Source organism: Plecotus auritus (assembly GCF_963455305.1).
Source record: "Plecotus auritus genome assembly, chromosome: 11".
Taxonomy (NCBI): domain Eukaryota; kingdom Metazoa; phylum Chordata; class Mammalia; order Chiroptera; family Vespertilionidae; genus Plecotus; species Plecotus auritus.
The window spans coordinates 37,631,405-37,655,166 of record NC_137777.1 but is presented as its reverse complement, the minus strand read 5'-3'; the positions used below and the strand labels follow the sequence as shown (position 1 = coordinate 37,655,166).

Genomic DNA, 23,762 nt, shown 5'->3' with positions numbered 1-23,762 from the left:
GACTTGTATTTGCCTCTCTGAAAGATGTCTTTATTCCCTCTTGGCAGCAGGCACAGTAACGCTCTGCCTTTGCTGGGCTTGCGGTTTTGTAGTTCTGTCAAGTTTCTAAACTTTACTAATCACCCTTCTGTGTGATGCTGACACAGTTTCGCCAGAGGGTTCCATTTGCCAGACATCAATTATGCTGCTCCCTGCTGATTGCTCATTCCCATCAAAACAGCTCATCTGCCATTAACTCACTCCTAATCCATCACAAAACCTGTTCACGGTGAGGGTAGAAGAGGGGAGCAGAGAGAGGACAAGATGTTTCCAGTGACCAGTCAGTACATTTTAGCTATAAAACTTTAAACAGTAATCTGCTAGCAGCTATAAAATGAGAGGGAAGAAAAGACAGAAAGATGCCAAGGCCGGTGTGACACAGACAAGTTCTGCTGATTTGGGTTTGCGTGTCTGTGCCCCGTGAGCAGATGTCTCTCAGAGCGATGCGGCCGTGCTGGCCACATGTCCCAGGGCAGAGACAGAGCCTCAGGTCAGCTGAAGGGCCATTATGTGGAGGAAAGGGTTGAGTCAACACCAGAAAAATAATAGTGAATATTCCCCTTAAATTCCACAGAGGCTGGCAAAATGGGACAAAACAGAGAGGGGTTTAGAAGACAAAGCTGCCTATAGAGGGATCTAATAATACATAAATGATGACCTCCCCCTCCCTTTCACATAGTGACTTCATAGCTTCAATCTGCAAACTTTCCTACCACTGACCCAATTGTCTATATTGGTGCAATAATGAAGATCAGAATTTTAAACATAAATGAATTGCTATCTGTTTTGATCCCTAAACAAGGTAGTACACTGAAATGAAGAAATCGGAAAGTTTTAGAAACACATACCCTAAAATTCCTGGCTTGAATATTTCCTAAGGCCTTTTGCCAATTGCAAACCAAAACGAACGAATGAACGAACAAACAAACAAAAGACAGTCTTTACCTGCGATCAGAGGCTTAAGAGGCACAGACACAGGCTTTCCCTTCCCAATGGGAGCACTGACATAATCCAGGAAATCAGAGTGAGGGCTGGATGCGTACAGATTAGCGGCTTTACAGGTGTCTATGGTGGAGCCACCACCCACAGCAACGTAGGCATCAAAAGCTCCCTTTTTGGCAAACTCAATAGCTTCCATGAAACTGTGAGAAAGAAAAACAGAAACGATTGTCATATTTTTCAAACATAAACTGACATGCCACTAAGTAACTCTTGGGGCAAATTTTAAACAACAGTGGTATGTGTTGGCTTCTACTTAAAAAACAACAATGAAAAGGTACCTTCTATCGGTTGGTTCCACCCTCACATTATCATAAACCTTAAAGTTTATGCCATTCTTCACGAGAGAATCCATAGCTATTCGTACAGGAGGGAGCTGGGAGAGGTTCTTGTCTGTCATCAAACAAACATTTTTAGCACCCATGTTTTGTAGGTCCTACAATAACAAAAATAATTTATAAGTTGGGTTTGATTACACTAGAAATATAATAGACACTTCTGGCCAACTTAATATTAAACATTTAAATATATTTTTATTGATATCAGAGAGGAAGGGAGAGGGAGAGAAATAGAAACATCAATGATGAGAGAGAATTATTAACTGGCTGCCTCCTGCATGGCCCCTTTTGGGGATGGAGCCCAAAACCTGGGCATGTGCTCTGACCAGGAATTGAACCCATGACCTCTTGGTTCATAGGTCGACATTCAGCCTCTGAGCCACACTGGTCAGGAAATATTAAAGCCTTTAAAAAACAAAGGCCTGATCTCTTGTGCATTTTCACTTGTTTTAGAAGATATGTAACCTTTACAGTAGACTCTAGAAATCTTAAATACTTGCCATTCCCACTTCCTTTGTAACTCCTGCTCCATATCTAATATTTGAAACAGCCATCTGAAAAAAAAAATAAGATTTGGGGGATGGGTGAGTTGGAGATTGGCCATTTCATTTCTAAAAGCCTGAAATGGCTCCTCATTGCCTATAAAATAAAGTATATATTCTTTATATATACTTCTAGGTCACCCCATCTGGTCTCAGACTCATCATCCTTCTTTACGCACTGGAATTACTTATATTTTCCCAAACATATCATGAACTCTCAATTGTTGCCTGCCTTTCCTTGTCTCTACAAATAAGTTACCTCTCAAATTTCTTCTTATTTTCCATTTTAAATGCTGATTCCTCATGTATTTTTCACCCCATACATTCATCCATCCAACCATTCATCTATCCAACTTTTTTTGCATGCATGTATCCATCCATCCACCCACCCACCCACCCACCCAGTTTTCCACCCACTCAATGCTACTAAGTGCCTGCTATATTCCAGGCATAGTTCTAGGCTCTGGTTATACAATTAGGAACAAGAGAAATAGCCTCATAATGTTTACAGCTAAGAGAAGAACTTTTATACTGATAGGATGATGGGTCACTATTGGCCCAAAGACATGTTTTGTTTGATCCACATTATGTTTAGATTTCTTCTGTTTTAAATTGTCTCATAACTCTTAACAATCAGGGTAAAAATGTCCAGTGTGACTATGTGATCTCTCTTGAATAACTTCCCAGGTGGCAGCAATGGGGTTGAGTGGAGGTTGTACCTTTCAGATGGGCCTGTGCTCCCAGAGAACTCATCACTGCCCTCACCCAGCCTGCTCTTGGACTGGTTAACCGTCAGGCCACTGGAGACATTTAATTTATAAGTCCTGAACTAGGAGGAGACAGGGACTTAGACAAGTAATTCTGTAATTACAGTGTGATAAAAATTCATCAGAATTAATTGTTCCTTTATTCTTGTGTCAAAAGACTACATGGACCCCTTTGGGGATTATACTTACAAAGCTAAAGAAGATTTAACGTACAACATATGTAAAGCAGTAAGTTGCCTAGAACTGGGGATTTGTTCTATTTCAATGGCTGTACAGAAGACAGTATCTAGACATTATTTATGTTATCAGAAGATTTATAGTCCATTATTCTAACAGGGTACTTTTCTAAATAGGGCCAGATCAAATAGTGAGATTGGGGGACATCAATTAATAGCAGATTTCAAATGAGATAATAATGCACTAGCAAAATACTCTAGTTGTATTTTTTTAGGTCATCCATAAAAGAAAGAATAGACTGATTACTTTACCTCAAAGGCATAATCTGTTGTTTTTCCAGAAGGTGAAAGCCCAGGAGCTAGAAATGTAAAACTTAGTATCAGAGTAGGCCTCAAAAACAAGGCAAAATATTATTTGATAGTAAATTGATATTCTAGCAGTGAACATAAGCATCTCCCCTGAAGCCTTACCTAAAATATATTTTTTAGGTTTCATTGTTGTGTATAAAATTAAAATGAAAACCTGCAGTTTAAGAGAATGTAATGCTAACTTGATGCTGATTGTGTGAAAATAAAGTTACTTAAAATATTTTATCCATTGAAATGAAAATATACTTTTGAAAACATAATGTGTAAAGTTCTTCTAGAAAAAAAATCTTCTAGACTCTAGAGCTGGGTTATTGTTAGAGAACAACTATTAGTAAATTCATTAATCAGAGTCTTGCTTACATTTCTTATAGCAATTGTGACAATTTGTTTCAATTAATATTTTTCCATGGAGGTTACTTATCACAGTAAGATATTTCTATTTCTCAAGCTTGTAAGTATAAAAATTTTAGTTTTCTTTGTGAAATTTAATAAAAATTTTTACAAACTAATACTTCTTTGCAACAGTTGTAATTAGGGAAAAAAATTTTGTCATATTGAAACAACAAGAGGGCCCCACTAAATGAACTTTATCCTTGTTTTTATCTGCTTATTTTTAATCAGTCCTGGTAAGTCATAAGATTGAAAAAAAGAAAAGAGACCACAACTAGACAACGATCTAACTCCAGTTTCCTGAATGAAAATCCAAAGTTCTTTGATCTCTATAGGTTTTAAAAAATAATATATTACTTCTGTGACAAAAGTTTAGGAAAACACATAAATTGGATCCTATTAAACCGTGAAGTGAACTTTCCCTAAACTACTAATTTTATTCACCAAATAGGAAATTCCTGAATCTTTGTTGAAACCCAGTCAGAATGGGATAAAACCAGCTGAAGACAAAATTCTGCACATGTTCACGAGGGCCTGAAAGGCTGGGAATGCTTTGGCTTGGTAGATGGCCATTAGTGAATGGGAGGTCCCTTGCTTGTCCTGAAGGGTGAGTCGCTCCACGGGCAGGCAAAGCACTTCGTTTCTGTATCTGTTCCACTCCCAGTAGGCTTCTCTGAGGTTTCGGCTTAGGGTCCTGTTTGGTTAGGCCCCTTCCTTTTCATCCCTTGCATAACTGTTTAGATTTGACCTTTTCTTTTAAGAGGTGAAATCAGTGTTTGTGCCAATAATTCATGTGACATGCTAAGGACACGCGGAAGCTACAATGAGCTTCCTGCTGCTCCGTGGACAATGGAGTTGGTAAGGATTAAGATGTTTGTGAGAATTGAAAACTTTGGTCATTATTTTTAATTATTAAGAAATAGAATTCTATTTTAAAAATTAATATATACAAAATTTTCCCTTCTAGGAAGCACCTTGGTCTTTAGCCCCTTTCTTTTTTGAGATGTATTAGAACTTTCCAAAGATTTCATCTTAATGAATTCTGTTTGATGCATTGAATCTTAAGATCCTATCTGTGGCATCCTTTTTAGCCTTGGCAAATAATTCTATTTAAAACAGAAATACATTAAAAATAGCATTATATATATATATATATACCAAACACATAATCTGTAGCATACATTCAGCTAACATCATATAATTAGAACTACATATTGCCAATTTCAAGTGAAAGGCAGTCATTTTCATCAACTTCCTTCTTATATCCTTTGATTTTCTTGCTTTACCCTTTGCCCAAATGTATTGGAGTGCCAACTGTGGAAATGGAAAGTGTGGTTAGTTTAAAAACACAAAATATATTATTACCTTGGGAGTAAGTATGAGAATGAGTTGGACACTGACATCTAGGAAAAAGAAAAGAAAAAAATGTAAAGTAAAATTAGAAAACCAAAAGGTAAGAAGTCTTAAAATAGTTTATTCTGTAGCCTTCGTGTTAAAATGCTAGCGAAGTATTAGCTATTGGCAAACACTGTACATAGAAAAAAATAGACACCACCATGGACAAAAAGTGGACTCAGTGTCTTTCCAGTGTTGTAAGCTCGCTCTTTCTTAATAAATCCCTGCAGGAGCCAAGATGAACACTCTGGGACACAAGTAAGTTAAAAATGGGGTCTCTGGTCTGGGTGAGGTCTCAGCTCTTACTAGGTTAGGAACTTTAACCAAACTGACCCAGGTTAACTACTCAGGCATCTCATTCCCCCTTTCTCTGTGTTCTCCCATTGTCCTCAAGGGGTTTAATTTTTCTTCAAAAAGGTTCTGGGCCTGTTTCCCTGGCCTCCCTGGGGACCACCTCATGCCTCCATCCTTTCTCTGAGACCACTGCTCAGGCTCCCTGTGCTTGTCCACTCTTGCCTAAAATGCACTCACACCTGTCCCTCTACCCTTGCTTTCTGTATCCCTTCCCTGTCCTAGTCACCTCCTAGTTCTTGGGCAGTCCCTTTCTGGCTTCCTTTGGTCCTGCTTTCTATGTCTGAGTGTTGTTGAGAAAGGGTTTTATTTCTATTTATTGTCCAGGGGGCCTTGTCATAGTGGGGTCCCTATAGATAAGTGAGTGTATAACCTCCCCCCTGCCCCATTCAAACATCAGAGGGGAAAGAAGGAGAAAGAAAGAAAAGGGTTGAACTCAGTGGTAGTCAAGATCTCAAAAACGGAGAATTGCAGTAAAAAATTACATGGGAGGTGAGTGTGAGCGCTACCATGAATCAAGGCTGCCATCTGGTGGGCACCACTGAGCACACCAAGTGCTATGGGGTTCCCTAGAGCAAGCACGTCAAACTCAAAGGCTAACACGGGCCAAATAAACAAGGTTTAAGTTTATGTGGACCGCAAAAAAACCAAAAGCTTCAATTTTCATAGAAACGTAGTTTTATTTTGAAAAGTATAGTATAAAAAAAATACAAGAGCAATGATAAAATTAATGTTTTCTTCCTGACACTTGGCATCTCTTCTCTGCTACTATCTTTTCTACTTCGGGGGAAATCTTGTTCACAGTGATTCCTTGCAAAACTGACCCAAGGTGAATGTTAGTAATTCTGGATCTGACAGGAGACTTATTTCCTTTCATAATTGTAAATAACTGCTCACACCGTTATATTGGCTGGGCCACAAAAATATTCGTTGTGGGCCACAGGCGGCCCATGGGCCAGGAGTTTGACATGCTTGTCCTAGAGAGCATCCCAGCTGGTCTGAGCCAGCTGCAGACTCCCACAGGAGAAATGAAAGCAGGCAAGGCCAAGGTGAGCTTTACGCCCTCCAAAAAAAGAGAGGCAAAGGGGGGGAAAAAATCAAACTCAAAGCTTTCTAATGCCCAGGATCATGGGAGCACATGCTTCCTCCCCACCCCTTCTCCTCTTATTTTATATTTTTCACGTTCTGAGGCTACCTCAATTCATCATTTCTACTCCGTATTTGTGCTTTGAATCCCATCTCCTCTTGCTTTCTGGGGGCCTCCATCAGCCCTATATTTCCTAGTCCTTCCCCTCCCTTGGTCCTTGCCATATCATGTTTAAGAGTTTCATGCTTAGAACTCAACCTCCTTTCCCCTTGGCTTGCTCATTCTCTGGTTCTCTGCTCCTGACCTACATCTGCTGGCACCATCCTTTCCTTGCATCCCGAAATCTGCTGCTGTCTTCCTAAGTCCCAGCTTTCCTGTTGCATCCTCACTTCTCTGACCTCATCCTAGCACCTTGCTCTCATAGCATTGAACACTGTGGGCCACCCCTCCCCTAGGTGGCTGAAATGCTCTTCTTGGCTTCCAGACTCCCTACTCACCTCTAATTATTCTGCCCCTGGCTTCTTTTTCACTCTGCCCATTGCTTAAAGGTTGGCTTCTATGCAGGGCTCACCCTTCACCTTTTATAGCCAACCATGCATCACGGCTCCAAGTATTTCTCTAGCCATATCCATCCACTGCTTTGGGGCCCTCTGCCACTCTCTGGTTCTAGTGTCATCTCTCATCTGGATTACTATGACGTTCCTAACAGGCTTCTCTTCACTCGCTCTACCTTCACTACACTGTGGTCAGGGGCATATTTCCAAGGATGTTGCTCCCTTTGATGGCTCATCACGGCTCTTAGGATCAACTTCAGATGTGGCCCTATCTCACTGGTCCTGCTAACCTCTCCAGCCTGGCTCCTCATCACCCTCCATCTCTGGGGTTGAGCTCTCAAAAAATTAACTTGGTTATTTTCCTTTAATCAACCACACACTCTCTCTCTTGCCTCCAGAACTCTGGTCTGTTATTTCCTCTCCCTGGAACTTACTTTCCCCCCTCTTCTGGGTAACTAGTGTTCTTTCTCGGGTCAATTCAGATGTCAATTTCCCTGGGCAGAGGCCTCCTGGTAGACACCCTCTCTCTGTGATCCCTGGTACTGCACCTCCCTTCCCATTAAAACTATTATCACACTGTTGTTGGTGCCCTTTTCCTGGTTGCATTTGCCTTGAGAATGTAAATTTTGTGATAACAAGGCAAGAGCTACCCTTTTTCATAACTTTATTTGCAGTGGCTAGCATAGTGCCCTTTTCTTCTAGGCTTACAGTTTGCCAAGGCCTTTCTCAACTTGCTCCTGAACTCCAGAAAAATATATTCAGGTCCCTGCTGGGGGTCTTCATCTGGACGTACCTGAGGCATGTCCAACTCAAAATGCCCAAGTCTTAGGTCATCATCTTCCTCCTAAAGCAAACCCTCTTCTAGGACCTATCTTGGTAAATGGCCCCACTGCTTACCTGATGCCCCAGCCAGAAACCTCAATTTCTTCCTTGTGTCACTAAAAATAAACAAAATCTTGCTGATTCTAACCAACTCCTCAGTATTTCTCATATCTACTCCTTGTACCAGCTGCCTCCCCTGGGTATCTGAAGCCATCACCTTTTAGCTGGAGCACTATGATTACCTCTAGTGTTTCTTCCCCACTCTGCAATGCCATTCACATAATTCCAATTATGCCACACTCCTTTGCCATGCAACCACTCTAACCACATGTTTTACATGACACTGGTTCCAAGGAATGGTGCTGCTTGATAAAAAGTTCTATGTTGACACAGGTTTAGAATAAAGAGTTTAAATACAGCTAGCCCCTCCCCCCCCCTTTTCCGCAGGACTTCTCAGAGCCCTTTCATGTGCAGACATACATCCTGACTCTACAAGAGAGCTATGTAGCAGTGAGCAGTTTCCCAAATCTATTTGGCCATGTACTTCCTTTGTCGTGGAGCATTTCAAGGTGCAGCTTTACAGTGAGAATTATTGCTTCCATAACTTTCCATTATCCACATGACACAAACTCCTTAACAGAGGATGCAAACAAGGACTGTGAAGCCAGAATATCTGAGTTCATATTATGGCTGTGCCATTCACTTAGCTGTGTGACACTGTACAAATTCTTTTTCTCCATGCCTTTATTTACCTGTAATATGAGCATCTAATACAGTATTGCATAGGGTTGTTGTAAGGATTAGAGTTACTATTAATAATGTGTGTAAAATGTGCAGGACAGTGCCTGGCACATGGTAAGTGCCCAATAAATTCTATTTCCTATTCATGGTCTTTTACCATCCTCACTTCCTCCTCCCGCCCACCCGCCTCAGCTGGTCAAAACCTCCAGTGCTCCATCTGCAGTCTCCCCATCTTCTCCAGCCTCACTTCCTCCTATGAAGGGAGGTCTAGATTTTCTACATTTCTTGTCTCTGGTGCTGCTCTCCTTTTACCTGAAATTCCTCTTTAGTCCCCCTCCCTCCTTATTTACCTCCACCTCTTTGCTTTAAATGTTCCATGTTTTCCCTGGCCCACTATTGCACTTGCACATTCAACAAGTATTTTACCAGGTGGCTGCTATGTACCCGACATTTCCTTAATGGAGAGCGAGTCAGGCATGTCATAGCATTTAATGTACTGACATCAAGTCCATCTTTCTCTTCTATACCCTATCGGCTGCATTCCGCACAGGCCCCTTTTATAAACCTTGTCCCTTCATCCAATATCCTATTAGATTTTAAACTGCTCCAGAATCTTCCATCTTTGTATCCCCAGCTCCTAGTGAGAATTATTGCTTCCATAACTTTCCATTATCCACATGACACAATTTTTGGCAATCACATGCACCCAGTATAAATGTATTTATTGGATACAAGCATTTGTCTCGGTCACTGTGCCAAGCCCCTCCACTGCCTGGAACGACGTGGGACCAGGCGCTGCTGTCTTTGGGTCTTAGTTTCCTTAAGGCCACATAGAACAGGGTAAAACTTGCCTCCCAACGCGGTGTGCGGATGCGAGGCACAATCTGTGACTCGCAGTCCCACCCGGGGCACCGTGGGCGCGCACTGCGGAAGCCCCTTCCCCAGTTCTTGAAAGTAACCCGAGGACGAATGCGCAAGGCGGGGCGGATCACACCCAGGGGGTCTGAGTGGGCACGGCGGCACCACCGGGTCCCCTGCCCGCCCGCCGGCCCCCGCACTCACGCTGCGAGCCGCAGCTGCTTCAGGAGGTGCGCTACCCGGGTGCGGGCTGCGGCCATGGCTGCGCAATCCTGTTCCCCGGGCCCCGCCCCCTCCACGGGCCAATCACCGCCGCGCCCTCCTCCTCCCGCCCATCCGCCTCAGCTGGTCAAATCCCGTGGTTAGCACTTAGGATGGCTCAGGGCCACTTTCCCAGGAGTCAAAACCTCCAGCGCTCCAACTGCAGTCTCCCCACCTACCCTGGAAATTGCCAGAGGTAACTGCTCCGTGGGGTCTTGTATACTGGAGTCTACTTAAAACCCGCTTTCATATGTGGGGAAAGGGGAAAACAAGGGTATGCTTTTCCCAGTAATTTCTTTAAAATGCTACTCTTGAGTTCTTAGAGTGTTTTCAGAAAAAATTAAGACACTCCATTTAGCTCTAGCAGGTGTTGCCCCATGGATAGAGCAATGGCCTGCAGACGGAAGGGTCCCGGGATCAATCAGGTCAAGGACACATACCTGGGTTGCAGGCTCCTCCTAGCCCCCGCCCAGGTGGGGTAGTGCAAGAGGCAACTAATTGACTTCTGTCTTTCCCTCTAACGAAAACAAACAATATCCTCGGGTGAGGATTAAAGATTAAATGCTCCCTGAATGGCTTGGCTTTTGATGAAGTTGCTCCAGGATTCCATTAAAAATGGTATACTCTGGGAGGGCTTAGCAGCCCCAATGTACCATGTCCAAGTGGGAAAGTTGATCAATGATCAACTTGGAAAAGTTCAACTTTAGAAAGTATCCTAAGTAATGACTGAACAAGGTCTTAAGTAACCTGTATGAAATCTATTTTCTTTCATAGCAATTTCTAAAGTAACCTTATTAAAATGAGACAACACTGAAAAAAATGAATTTCCAATTTTAATTTCCTATCAACTGTCAGACCAAACAGCAGAGTATAATGGCACTCAGCTCTGTAATAGCAGCAAGAAAAGACGCCCTGGATTTGAGATCTACTATGAATACTTTTCAGGAGATATTTATTAAGGAGAACAAGAATGGCAATAAAATTTCAACACCTAAACAAACCAGCTCGAGGCCAATTTGAGAAATGAATCAAAAGATACTGTTTCAATTAAGAATTTTGTAGGCTGTCTTCCCAAAACAGCTATTTGAAGCTTTAAAAAAAAAATTGGGGACATAAACGTTGAGAAAGATTTAAGTATTTTCTGAATTAATGACAATTACCACCGTTATTCAGTTATACCCAAACTTATCATTTACAGCAAGCAACTCATTATTTTGTGTTGAAAAGCAGGAAATCTTTTTTCAGAAAAACCAATTATACTATACCTTCAATATTGTATCTGATACTAAAAGAAGTATTTTTTTCACAGTGGTGTTGCTAAAATCACAAGTTTGCTGCTTTTTTAGAAAGTAAAGGAAAATAATATGTGCCAGATATCCAGGTCACCGGCTTTACTTAACAATAGCCAAACAGTGAAAAGCAACATTAGATACAGACACACTTTTATTAAATAACTTCACAACAATTACTTTTAAGGTCAGTTCTGAAATCTTTGTGTGCTCCCAGCTACTTTAATACACAAGCTTGTTACAAAAATAAAGCTGAAGTCATACTATTTTGTCTCTGAAATATGAACTGTCCCTCATACCATATCCAAAGTTAATAATAAAAAAAATACATCCTTTAAATCTCCAGCCAAAGACATGGTTATTGGAAAAACATTAATTTGTAAAGTCCAACATTTTCATAGTATCTTGAGGGGAGGGTAATCCTATCCCTTCAACCTCAATGAAGGCGGTGGCCACCTTCTTATGCATCCCCCTACAGGACTTAGACCTTAACATTTATAGTTCTTGGTTTACAGGTACGCAGGTCAGAGGGTCAACTTTACTTCCTCTTCTTTCCTCCTTGGTGTTGCCCTCCTTTCCTCTTGCCACCCAAGCCAGGCGGCCCGGAATTCATCTTGCCTCCCAAGCCTCCTTTCCTCTTACCCCCCTGGTTGGGCGGACCCCCTTTCCTCCTGCCCACAGGACCCTGCCGGCCCCCCTTTCTCTTGCCCTTTTGGCTCATTTTTCTCCTCTTGGCCGCCTCCTCCTGGTCTTCCTCCCTCATCTGCTTATTGGTGGCCCTCGTCACGTCCAGCTGAGTCTTTTTGCTGTTCATGACTCGCAGCATCTCCAACTGGCTCTTTTTCTCCGCTGCAAAGTCCCCGAAAAGAGGCTGAAACTTCCTCTTCTTGCCGGAGCCCCGGGGGGCCTTCTCCTTGGGCAGGCGCTCCTGAAAGCGCCCCACTGAAGCGGTGGAGACCTTGGCCACTTGCAGGGCGCGGCCCAGCTCCTGCTTACTCTGGTGTCCCGTAGGGTGCATACCGGCCGAGCTGGGGAGCCGCATCTTGTGCGCGCGGGCTAAGTTACGCAGCCGGTTCAGCTCGTTCTTGGCCACCCGTTCCTTCTTAGCCTGAATCCGCTTGGCGAACTGGTCCTCCAAGGGGTCGGCACTACCGGGCACCTCGATCAGCCACTCCTTGGTGTCGTCGCGGGCGCGCTGGTAGCCCCAGCGGCGTCGCCACTGGCCGCTAACCTCGTCCCACACCAGATTGGTCTTCTTTTTGGGACGGATGCCCTTGAGGCGCGCGAATTGCTGCCAGCGTGTAAGCGGCCGCGGCCGGGGCACTGGCTTCTCGCGCGGCAGGCGAGTGGTGGGCTCCGGCAACCGCGCCACCAGCGCCTCCTCTACGCGCTCCGTGGGCAACTGCCACAGCTGGTTGATAAGCAGTTGCGTGTTGTCCCGCGCCAAGGCCCGCAGTTCGGCCTCCGGGGTGGGTTCCCCATGCCGCAGGCCCGTGGGAGGATTCCGGTCCGAGGCCAGCAGGTTACCCAGGTCGAACTCCAGCTCCAGCTCCTTGTGCACCGTGATGCGCTGCAACTTGTCGGCTTCGTCCCGCTCCGCCTTTGCCAGCAGCTCCTCCACGCTCTGGCCCTCCATGGTCCCGGCTCCGCTCACTAGCTCCAGTAAAACAATTCAAATTACTTTTCTGCCAGCGCCGGCTGAAGCCGGGGCAACACAACCAACCACGTGCAGGAGCCCAGACGCTCATCCCGGAAGAGAAAGCTTCACTTCCGGAGCAACCGGAACTGGCTCATAATCCGGGCGACTGGAGGAGAGGCCGGCAGAGGGCAGTGTTGGAGAGTAGATGGAATTCGAAGCGGCCCTTTTGGCTCCTGCCCGGATGGGGCGGAGCTGGTGCGAGAACCCGGACTACAAATTCCAGGGTCCAGTTGGGACCGCGGCTCCTTGGAGGCGCCTGCGCAGGTGGGCGGTGCAAGTTCCTGGGCGCACGGAGTGTGGGGTTCCGGAACGGTTCTGTTACGATATCGGTGAAAATGTGTTCTCAAGATGTTTAGCCAGTCAGCCCTTTTTGAGACTGGACAGATTATATTTCACCAGAACCCTGACCCGTTTGTGGAGGTCCTGGGTTAGGGCCGAGAAACACACTTCCCACAGACGCGTGGAGCTAAGTGCAGACTTGGTTTGCCGTGGGCGCGAGCGGGGTTGACAGACCGCCGGAGCGGTGGGAACCCACCCCGCTGGCTGAGCCCGGCAGCTCCGAGTCTGGGCTGCGTGCTCGCCTGGCTTGTGGCAGAAGAGCGCCAGGCTCTTCCGTTGGATTGCCTGATTCCAGTCCTGACGGTGCACCCACTGTTTGACTTTCATCTTTAACTTCTCTGGGCCTATTTAAAAAATATTTTTATTGATTTCAGAGGTGAAGGGGGAGAGAGAGAAAAACATCCAACGATGAGAGAGAATCATTGATGGGCTGCCTCCCCCACACCCCCACTGGGGATAGAACCCACAACCCTGTCAGTGACCTGATTGGAATCCAACGCTGACCTCCTGGTTCATGGGTCCATACTCAACCACTGAACCACACCAGTCTATTTTAAAATCTGTAATCTTCCAGGGCTAGTATAAAGATAAATTGAGTTAATATACAAGGGAGATTAGACTAGGGCCTGGAACTTGTAAGTGCCCAATAAATGTTAGCTGCATACCAGTTATTTAATTTTCATAAAGACTGAGAGCTAAGCTGAAGAGGCAGTTTTACACCGTGATTAAACACTAGGATCTAGAATCAGACCTAGGGTTACTATAACCACCTTGGACAATTGTTTAACTTAAGTCCTATTCATAAGTTGATGAATATGAAACAGTTTCTGGTACATGGTAAGCACTCAATAAGTCTTAGCTGTTGTTAGTCACCATATTCCTCTGATGACAAAGGAAGGCTCAGGGAGGTAAAATGACTTGTCTAAGGTTGTACAACAAGCATGTCAAACTCAAAGGCTAACACGGGCCAAATAAGGTTTAAGTTTATGTGGACCGCAAAAAAACAAAAGCTTCAATTTTCATAGAAATGTAGGTTTATTTCCATAGAGACATGCTGAATACAAAGGGCTGAAATAAGTGAGTAATCATTAACATAAAATAGAACATTTTAATAAAAAATTAATATTTTTTCTTGAACATTCACTTAGCAGACACTGAATAACTGCACAAGTTAATAAGCGTAATGCAAATAAACCTATTTTTCTTGTTCTCTGAAAGCGAAATATTTCCTGTTGCACACACCAAACAAGCCAGTACAAGACTAATGACGTGGCAATTGGCTGCTAAAACATTCGCTGCTATATTAGTGGAGAGAAATGGTGTGCCTGCACGTAAGGGAAATGAATACAACATGATAGTAATCAGTCATTAGCGAACATTGTAGTTCGTTATTAATAATTATGTATAACAGGATATTGTAAAAATTTAAGTTACGAAATTTTTATTAAAACGTTTTTTACATGTCATTATATTGGCTGGGCCGCAAAAATATTCGTGTGGGCCTCATGCGGCCCGCGGGCCACGAGTTTGATATGCTTGTTGTACAACTAGGAAACGTGGGAGCAGGAGATAGCTTACTCACAGCTTTAAGGTTATTTACATAATCTCTGTAATGTCTTCAGGCTCTTGACACTCTAAAAGTGTGGTCTCTGGACCAGCATCATAGCCCCAGCTGGGAGTTTGTTAGAAATGCAGAATTTATGGCCTCATCCCATATGTAATAATTCAGAGCCTTCATTTTAACAAAATCTCTAGGTGATGAGTATGTATAGTTGAGTTTGGGAGGCCCTGCTGATTGTGGGGTTGAGGTTTTGTTTTCCTTTAAAGGGAGTTTGGAAGTAGTGAAGAAGTGGTTACGCTGGATAATTAACCCATAGAAATGGACATAATTGCCATTAGGAAGTAAATTCATTTGAGTTTCTGCTAGAGAGGGCTTTAAACACAGCCTCATCTGTCATGTATGCTCCCTGAGTTTGGTCTCTTCTTGAGCTCACTATCTTTCCTCAGCTGTCATTTGTTCATTCACTCATAAACATTTAATGAACACATTTAATATATATATATATATATATATATATATATATATATATATATATATATATATTATTGATTTCAGAGAGGGAGAAAGAGATAGAAACATCAATGATGAGAGAATCATTGATTGGCTGCCTCCTGCATACCCCCTACTGGGGATTAATTGAACACATTTTATACTTCAGGAATTTTGCTAGAATCTTCTTTTTTCCTCTTTTCTAAAAGCATTTTAGGATTTTCCAGGGTTTTTCTGAGCCTTTACCTTAACACTCAGCACCATGTCTTTAATACCAACTATCTCCTGGGCCAAGACTTTTAACCTTAAAGCTTTTGAGATTTGCCTTAGGAGAGAGTTAAGAACATTGATAGTTGCTCTGAACTTGGCTTGGCTTCTGATTCATTCACACATATAACAAACATTTGAATGACTACCATTTTCAAAGATTATTGAGAACAGTGGGGAAGAAAGAAAGGTAAAGACAAATTTACCATGTGGCATAATTGGGCATTTAATAGGAAGTACACCTAGGTAGAATTTATCTCCCCTATCAATCTGAGCTAGGAAAAAAAAAATCAGATGTCAACATATGCTGAATGGTATGAATTCTCATTGGATGAAATGCTACTTGGTGTGAATCATACAGGTCAGCTCTTAATTGAACTTTAATTGTTTTATGCTCAATGGTTTTTAGTCCAAGGGGATTTTAATTTTTTTGATGATTGGAGATTGATTTTTACTTCCACTTTGCTGAGCAGAGTACTGGATGTGTAATAGATACTCAATACATGATTGTTTGAAAGAATAAGCCTAACAGATTTTCTAAATTATGAAAGGATTAATGTTGGCTGTGTTAGATTCAAGGTGAGCAAAACTGGTAAGGTGGGGAGTTAGGGCTTTAAGAAAAGTCTTTATTGAGGCAAGAAGGTAAGTGGTGATCTCCAGCTTGCATTTGTATCATCTTTATATTAGACAACACTGCAGTGTCAAGAAGAATAGAGCTTGCCAGGGATATGCAGATGTATGTGAAATTATTTTAATAATACAGCAAATGGTTGCACATATTGTCTTTTCCCTTTGTTGGTTTTTCCCTACCCGCCCCCCCTCTTTGTTGGTTTCCCTTCCTCCTTTGTTCCCATATGTCAGAGCTCTCAAGTTTGGTATTAGGCCCTCCTTCTTTTCTCTTTATACATGCTCTTTATGCCATGTCATCCACTCTCTTGGTGTCAGCTAACATTTTTGTGCAGATGGTTTTTAGAAGTATATCTTTATTTCTTTCCTTTTCAGAGCTTTAGGCTCAAATCTCCATCACCTGCTGGGCTCTTCCACCATACTCTAAACTCAGTATGTGTAAGGTTATATACACATCATCTTCCCTTGAATTTCTTTTTCATTGTCTATCCATCCACTCCAATTTGTTTATAGAAGCTTTTTATGCCCAAGGTGCTGTGCAAGGCATTGGGAATACAATAGTTAGTAAAAATAGGTTCAATTGAGGTTATTGTCATTTTAGTCTAGTAACTTAGGCTTGAAACTGGGATGTCATCTTTGACTTTTCTTTTTCCATCTCCAAATCCATTCAGGCAAAGTCCTGTTAAATTTGTCTCATATTGTGCCCTTTCCATTTCTTCTACCATGACCTTACCCCTAGACAGGGTCTTTTCCATTTGCTTCTCTAGATCCTCCCTCCACTCTGCTCTCTGCCCCTGGCATCCAGCTGGGTGTAGCAGTGACAAAAGATCAGAGGGTGGGAAGAGAGTAAGGTGAAGCCCTGTATGCCTCCAGCCCTCTGCACATTGCTATTGGTTGTCTGGTTCTTCTAAAAGGCCATAGCTCCACTCAGGCAGCTCTCTCCTTGCAGCCACCCTCCCCCAGCTCCTCTAACTTCTCCCCTGCTTCCTGTAGGCCTGGGAGTGGTTACAGCTCTTGCCATTGTAGCACTCTTATTTTTGAGTTTTCTTAAACTCTGCCAACATTTTTGTAATATTCCCATTGTTGATCTCTTTTTAAATTACCCAGGTTGACTACTACATTTTTCCTTCCAGGACTCTGACTGATACCCAGAGATCTATCCCAGAAGCATCCTTACAGTTTCCTGCCTCGGCTCTCTCTACAGGCAGGTTATGAGGATTTATCTTCCAGAGACCTGGCCAAATCACTTTACTCAAAAACTCCCTTCTCTACCCAACAAAATATGATTGTTCTTGGTGTTGGATATTTATGATCTAGCCCCAAACAACTCGTTACTCACATTGTATGATAGTGCTGCTTATGCTTATTTTCTAAATATTTCTTTTCCCATTTTTTTTTATCTTAGTTTTCTACAAACTTAAGAACAGTTATCAAAAAAAAGGCAAAAATTACATGCAGGAAAGAAGAAGCAACAATTGCATTTTTGTAGCAACTATTGAGACGTTTTCATTAACAAAAGTAAACCTATAGGGAGATTAAACCCTCACCTTCAATCAGAAACAGGAAAGTTAAAGACACGAAAGAAAGCGATACCTTTCACCTTCCCTCAGAACATAATTACTTTGGCCAGTAAAACATTTTGTAAGCAATTTCTTCATTCTTTTGATATTGCATTAATTTGGTGAAAGGGTTAGCTGGAGAACACAAGGCTTGAGCCTTACAAAATCTAACAAATGTCAAAGGGAAAGCTCGTTCTGTTAGCCTAAGCCTTGCACAAATATGCTCCCCTTGAGTGGTTATTTTACAGAAATTCCTGAAGACCCCTCCTTCCCCCCCAAGAAAGGACGTCTGGCGCCAGCAGGACAAAGGGCAAGGCCTTCAAACTACGGACCTGATAATGTGGGTCAAGCTGAAGCCCCATCTGCAGCTCTCCCTGAACACACAAAAAGCCTGCTCCCTCTCCAATTCACTGTTGGCTCTTTCACCTGCACCCAGGTGACTGGAATACATATCATTTTGATTACACTGAGTCTTGAGTCCGTTCTGTGTGACCCTGGCTCAACCCCGAACCTTTCACTTAGATTTACATGCTAAATGTTTTTCAGTTGCCTCTTTTTGGTAGTGGAAATTTTTAGGGATAATTCAACCATTCTTTCAACATAGTTATTATTTTTGTATAGGAAATTCAATGTGCCAGTATTTTGATAAAGTAGTAAAAAGGGACCCTTATTCACGTAGTTTGGCAGTACCTGAAGGGAAAATTTAATTTAGAAATTTCTTAATCAGAGACAAAAATCTGTGTATTCATTTGTTTTAGTTTTAGTCAGAAATCTGTACAAAATATAATTATTTTTAAAAGGAACAAAAAAAGTGTAGCATTAAAATTGTGTGTAGATAGTGTAAAAGCAGATAACACACACGCACACACACACACACATACACATACACACAAACAAACAAACATACATTTGCCTAGAAAGTACTTTGGATTTTAGGATAGTAAAAATGATGGTAGTATTTTCTAATTGACTTAATTTGTTTTGCTCTCTGTAAAATACACAATGATTTCTGTTTGTGTGTTTTTTAAATTGGCAAATGGCAGTTTTCTTTATTTGCCAAATCTTACCACTACCTATAAGATAGGTAAGCACCACTGGCTGATGGTTTTCATTCATAAGACTTCATCACCAAGACCCAAGGGAATGAGACTGGTGTTAGGCTTCAGATTTTACATCTATAAGGAGTCCAATAAGAGAACAAAAGATTGATATAAAAAGGAAAACTGAAGTTTCAGAATTTTAGGGATATTTGTACTCAAAGAATCCAGTTATCATTTTCTATTATATTTTAATTTTTGAAAGTAAGATTACAATGAGTAAGAAGTCCTTTTGTATATTCTTAATCATAAAATACGAATGGCTTTTGCAAATAACTTTAGAGTGATTTATTCTCAATTAGGCAACTGAGTCATAAATGCCTTTCCTCTCAGGAAAGCAACTTTGTTGTCACGCAACCTTCAGTTTTTCTTTGCAACCATAGATTATCTGTGAATATACATTAATCACATTTTCTTTTAAATTTCCCACATAAGCAATATTAATAATATACAGCAAGTTACTGCTTTGCCAAATAAACATTAATTCTTAGCCTCTCTTTATCAAGCATTGTTTCTGAACACTATTGATCCATTATTTTTTTAGAATACATCTATGAAAAAATATTAATAGAAATACTGAAACTATAACTAGACTAGAGGCCCGGTGCACAAATTTGTGCACGCGTGGGGTCCCTCAGCCTGGCTGGTGTTCGGGGCTGATCAGGGCCAGCTGGCTGGGGGGAGGGACCGCAGGAGATTGGCTGGCTGCAGGAGGTTGGCTGTGGGAGCACACTGACCACCGGGGGGCAGCTCCTGTGTTAAGCATCTGCTCCCTGGTAGTCAGTATGTGTCATAGCTACCGGTTGTTCAGTCGACCAGTTGTAATGGTCGCTTAGGTATTTTTTTTTTTTAAAATAAATCTTTATTCAGATTATTACAATTGTTTCTCCTTTTTCCCCCCATAGCTCCCCTCCACCCGGTTCCCACCCCACCTTCTGCCCTTACCTCCCCCCCACTGTCCTCATCCATAGGTGTATGATTTTTGTCCAGTCTCTTCATGAACCCCCCATACCCCTTTCCCCCTGAGAATTATCAGTCCACTCCCTTTCTATGCCCCTGATTCTATTATATTCACCAGATTATTCTGTTCCTCAGGTTTTTAATTCACTTGATTTTTAGGTTCACTTGTTGATAGATATGTATTTGTTGTTCATAATTTTTCTCTTTACTTTTTTCTTCTTCCTCTTCTTTAAGAATACCTTTCAGCATTTCATATAATACTGGTTTGGTGGTGATGAACTCCTTTAGCTTTTTCTTATCTGTGAAGCTCTTTATCTGCCCTTCAATTCTGAATGATAGCTTTGCTGGGTAGAGTAATCTTGGTTGTAGGTTCTTGCTATTCATCACATTGAAAATTTCTTGCCACTCCCGTCTGGCCTGCATAGTTTCTGTTGAGAAATCAGCTGACAATCGTATGGGTGCTCCCTTGTAGGTAATTAACTGTATTTCTCTTTCTGCTTTTAATATTCTCTCTTTGTCTTTTGCTCTTGGCATTTTAATTATGATGTGTCTTAGTGTGGTCCTCTTTGGATTCCTTTTGTTTGGGGTTCTCTGCGCTTCCTGGACTTGTAAGTCTATTTCTTTCACCAGGTGGGGGAAGTTTTCAGTCATTATTTCTTCAAATAGGTTTTCAGTATCTTGCTCTCTCTCTTCTTCTGGCACCCCCATAATTCTGATGTTGGTACGCTTGAAGTTGTCCCAGAGTCTTCTTACACTATCTTCAACTTTTTGGATTTTTTTTTTTCTTTTTGCTTTTTCGGTTGAGTGTTTTTTGCTTCTTTGTATTTCAATTCTTTGACTTGATTCTTGTGTTCCTCTAGTCTGTTTTTGGGTCTCTGTATAATATTTTTTATTTCAGTCAGTGTATGTTTAATTTCTAGTTGGTCCTTTTTCATATCTTCGAGGGTCTCGTTATATTTATCGGCCTTTTCTAGGATATTCTTGAAAAGCCTTATAACCGTGGTTTTGAATTCTATATCCAGTCGTTTGTTTTCCTCCATTTCTTTCATTTGTGATCTGTTTCTTTGACGCCGCATTTTCACTGCTTCCCTGAGCTGGTAGGGTCGATTTGTGTGCTAGGTTTCCTATATGGCCCAGTGGGTCGGCCTCCCCAGTTAACCTGAGGTGGACACTCTTGGTGCACCCTTTGTGGACTGTGTGTACAGCCTTGTTGTAGTTAAGTTTTGATTGTTGTTGGTATCACTGGGAGGAATTGACCTCCAGGCCAGTTGGCTGTAAGGATCAGCTGTGTCTATGCTGGGACAAGTTCAGTACTGGAGACAGCCTTATAGTATTAGACTTGCCAAATTGCAATAGCCTCTGTGTTCAGCTTGGATGGGGTGGAGTCTCAGGGCGGAGCAGACAGTCTTGGCTTCCCATCAGCCTTGCCCTTGCGTGCACGTGCGAGCCTTTGTGCGCACTGGCACGCACGCGCCTTCAGACCTCTGCCTTCCCCGGCTCCCGAGTCTCCGCCCGAGAGTCCAGATTCCCCCCCACAAGAGCGTGGGTCCCCAGGGGCTCGCCTGGAACCGGGGTTCAGTGCAGTCAGAACTGGGGCCCAGTGCAGTCAGGAGCTTCTGACTCCCTTCCACTAGGGAAAGCCTGTGGCAACCTCCGCAGCCTTTGTGCGCACTGGCACGCGCGCGCCTTCAGACTTCCGGCTTCCCCGGCTCCCGAGTCTCCGCCTGAGAGTCCAGATTTTCCCCACAAGAGCGTGGGTCTCCAGGGGCTTGCCTGGAACTGGGGTTCAGTGCAGTCAGAACTGGGGTTCAGTGCGGTCGGGGGCTTCCTTCCCACTTCCGCCAGAGAAAGTCAGCCAGACTCTCAGTCGCCCTTCCTCTCTGCGCACACAAAGACCCTTTTGCTGTACCTCCAATTCTCTGTGAGCTTTTCTCTTTCCTTCTAGTTGTAGAATTTTCACTCAGCCAGCTTTCCTGTGGTTCTGGATGGTGTCCGTTCTGTCTTTTAGTTGTAGTTTTGAAATTGTTGTGCGAGGCAGCAGTTTAGGTGCTTACCTATGCTGCCATCTTGGTTTCTCGTCGCTTAGGTTTTTATATATACAGATGTAAGGTAAGTTCTATAGCCAACACTTTCCTTTTTCTAGGTATTTTTACTTGTCAAAGGAAAGAGCCTCTTATTGGCAAGGAGGTGTGTTGTATCCTTATTAGAATCCAAGAATGCACTGCAGTCTCATCTAATTCCCTGAGCCACTTGGTAATGCACAAAATTCAGTTGCCTGTGAAGTGTACACTTTCCACAAGGCCCAAATAGAACTTGTTATTTAGAATCCTATATAATAAAAGGGTAATATGTAAATAGACAACCAAAGCATAATATACTAATGTGTGCTAAGGCTGCTCATCTGCTCGCTATGATGTGCACTGACCACCAGGGGCAAACGGTTAACTGGTTGACCAGTTGCTATGACGTGCACTGACCACCAGGGGGCAGATGCTCCAACTGGTAGGTTAGCTTGCTGCTGGGGTCCTGGCCAATTGTGACTGAGCGAGATGAGCCGGACATGCCCTGGAGCCCTACTGCGGTCCCTCTCCTGCCTGATAGTGCACTGGTGGGGTCCCTCAGCCTGGCCTGCGCCCTCTCACAATCCAGGACCCCTCTGGGGATGTCGGAGAGCCTGTTTCAGCCTGATCCCGCAGGCCACTCCCCTTGGGAGGGCACCAGATGCAGGGCTCATGGCTGGCGAGCACTGCTGCGGCAGTGTGAGCCTCTCCCGATCAGGACTGATTGGGTGCGAGCCTGTGGCAGGCACAGTGGGGCTGGGATGAGTGGGAGCAGCAGGTACGAGCTGCAGGCAGCATTGCACTGGGTTTTGACCCATTCTCTGCAGGCCACCCAGAGTGGGGGGTACCTGTGCATGAATTCATGCACCAGGCCTGTAGTGTATAAATAATGTTCCTGGTATTTTACAGTGTTTATTTCACTTGCCTCATCCAAGATAGTGTTAATTTTCAGTTGGGGAAACTGACTTATTGTGGTGGGTCCCAGGTTCCCTTCTCCAGAAAGCCTGTGTATTTAAAAGGAGATATTAGGTCTCAGGCTTCAGTTTATTATTATATTGGAAGTAAAAAGTTTTGACTAGATGGTCTTTTTGATTCATCTCTGTGAATCAGTATTATACTATTGATTCTTTTGTTAAAAATTTTATGCTCTTCAGGTGTTCCAATATTATCTATACTAATAATAGAGGAATATGCAAATTGTCTGGGATGCTGTCATAGTAACAGTAACGACCCGAACATTAGACTGCATGGGGCGACAAGGCTGGCAGGGGGATTAGTGAGGAACGACCAAACAACTGAACAGCAGGCTGCATTGGGCAGCCAGGTTGGCAGGGGGGTTAGTGAGGGATGACCAAACGACTGAACAAGCAGGCTGTGAGGGGTGACCAGGCTGGCAGGGGGGTTAGTGAGGGATGACCAAATGACTGAATAGCAGGCTGCATGGGGCAACCAGGCCAGCGGGAGGGGGGCAGTTGGGGGTGACCAGGATGGCAGGGGGGTGCAGTTAGGGGTGATCAGGCAGGCAGGTGAGCAGTTAGGAGCCAGCAGTCCTGGATTATGAGACTGCCGGGATCGGGCCTAAACCAGCAGTCGGACATCCCCCGAGGGGTCCTGGATTGGAGAGTGTGCAGGCTGGGCTGAGGGGGCCTCTTCCCCGTGCACAAATTTTGTGCACCGAGCCTCTAGTTTTCTTATAAAGTGCTTTACTGTTTCTTTTTTCTCTTTTTAAAATTTATTGATTTTAGAGAGGGGAAGAGGGAGAGAAAGAGAGAAACATCGATTTGTTGTTCTACTTACTTATACATTCATTGGTTGATTCTTGTATGTCTCCTGACTGGGGATTGAATCCCCAACCTTGGTTTATCAGGTGATACTCTAACCAACTGAGCTATCTGACCAGGGCTCCTGGTCATTGATTATAGTTTATTTATTTTAAATTATTTGATTAAAGTTTTTGACTAATATATTTTATTTTACATCCTCCCCTATCCCTGAGTCATTTATCTCATTCCCGGGCTGATTGTATGACTTCACACAGTGGAACAGTTCCCTGCATGCATAAGGAGACTGTGACTACACAAGTGCTAATCAGTTTTTAATAACATGGAGGCTAATTATTGTGTTTA

General features: G+C 43.1%; 2 protein-coding genes across 5 annotated transcripts in view; both read right to left on the bottom strand.

Moving 5' to 3' along the window:
- The window catches only part of ADHFE1 (alcohol dehydrogenase iron containing 1), a 30,764-nt gene extending 21,043 nt beyond the window's left edge, over window positions 1–9,721 (bottom strand). For all 4 annotated transcript variants that reach the window (XM_080646198.1, XM_080646196.1, XM_080646197.1 and 1 more), the window contains exons 1-6: window positions 9,633–9,721; window positions 4,986–5,023; window positions 3,174–3,220; window positions 1,877–1,930; window positions 1,320–1,474; window positions 985–1,181 (exon numbers count right to left, since the gene is read on the bottom strand). In XM_080646198.1, coding sequence (XP_080502324.1) covers window positions 985–1,181; window positions 1,320–1,474; window positions 1,877–1,930; window positions 3,174–3,220; window positions 4,986–5,023; window positions 9,633–9,688 — 547 coding nt within the window. In that variant the 5' untranslated portion in view covers window positions 9,689–9,721. The remainder of the gene's footprint in view (window positions 1–984; window positions 1,182–1,319; window positions 1,475–1,876; window positions 1,931–3,173; window positions 3,221–4,985; window positions 5,024–9,632) is intronic.
- Window positions 9,722–10,510: 789 nt separating this feature from the next.
- Window positions 10,511–12,724, bottom strand: RRS1 (ribosome biogenesis regulator 1 homolog). The gene has a single exon (XM_080646398.1). It carries the CDS (start codon window positions 12,612–12,614, stop codon window positions 11,517–11,519), a length of 1,098 nt encoding a protein of 365 aa, XP_080502524.1. The 5' UTR covers window positions 12,615–12,724; the 3' UTR covers window positions 10,511–11,516.
- Between the last annotated feature and the right edge of the window lie 11,038 nt (window positions 12,725–23,762).

What these genes read in the sequence shown, in the direction of transcription:
- RRS1 (XM_080646398.1), bottom strand. Translation starts at nt 12,614, where the DNA reads ATGGAGGGCCAGAGCGTGGAGGAGCTGCTGGCAAAGGCGGAGCGGGAC.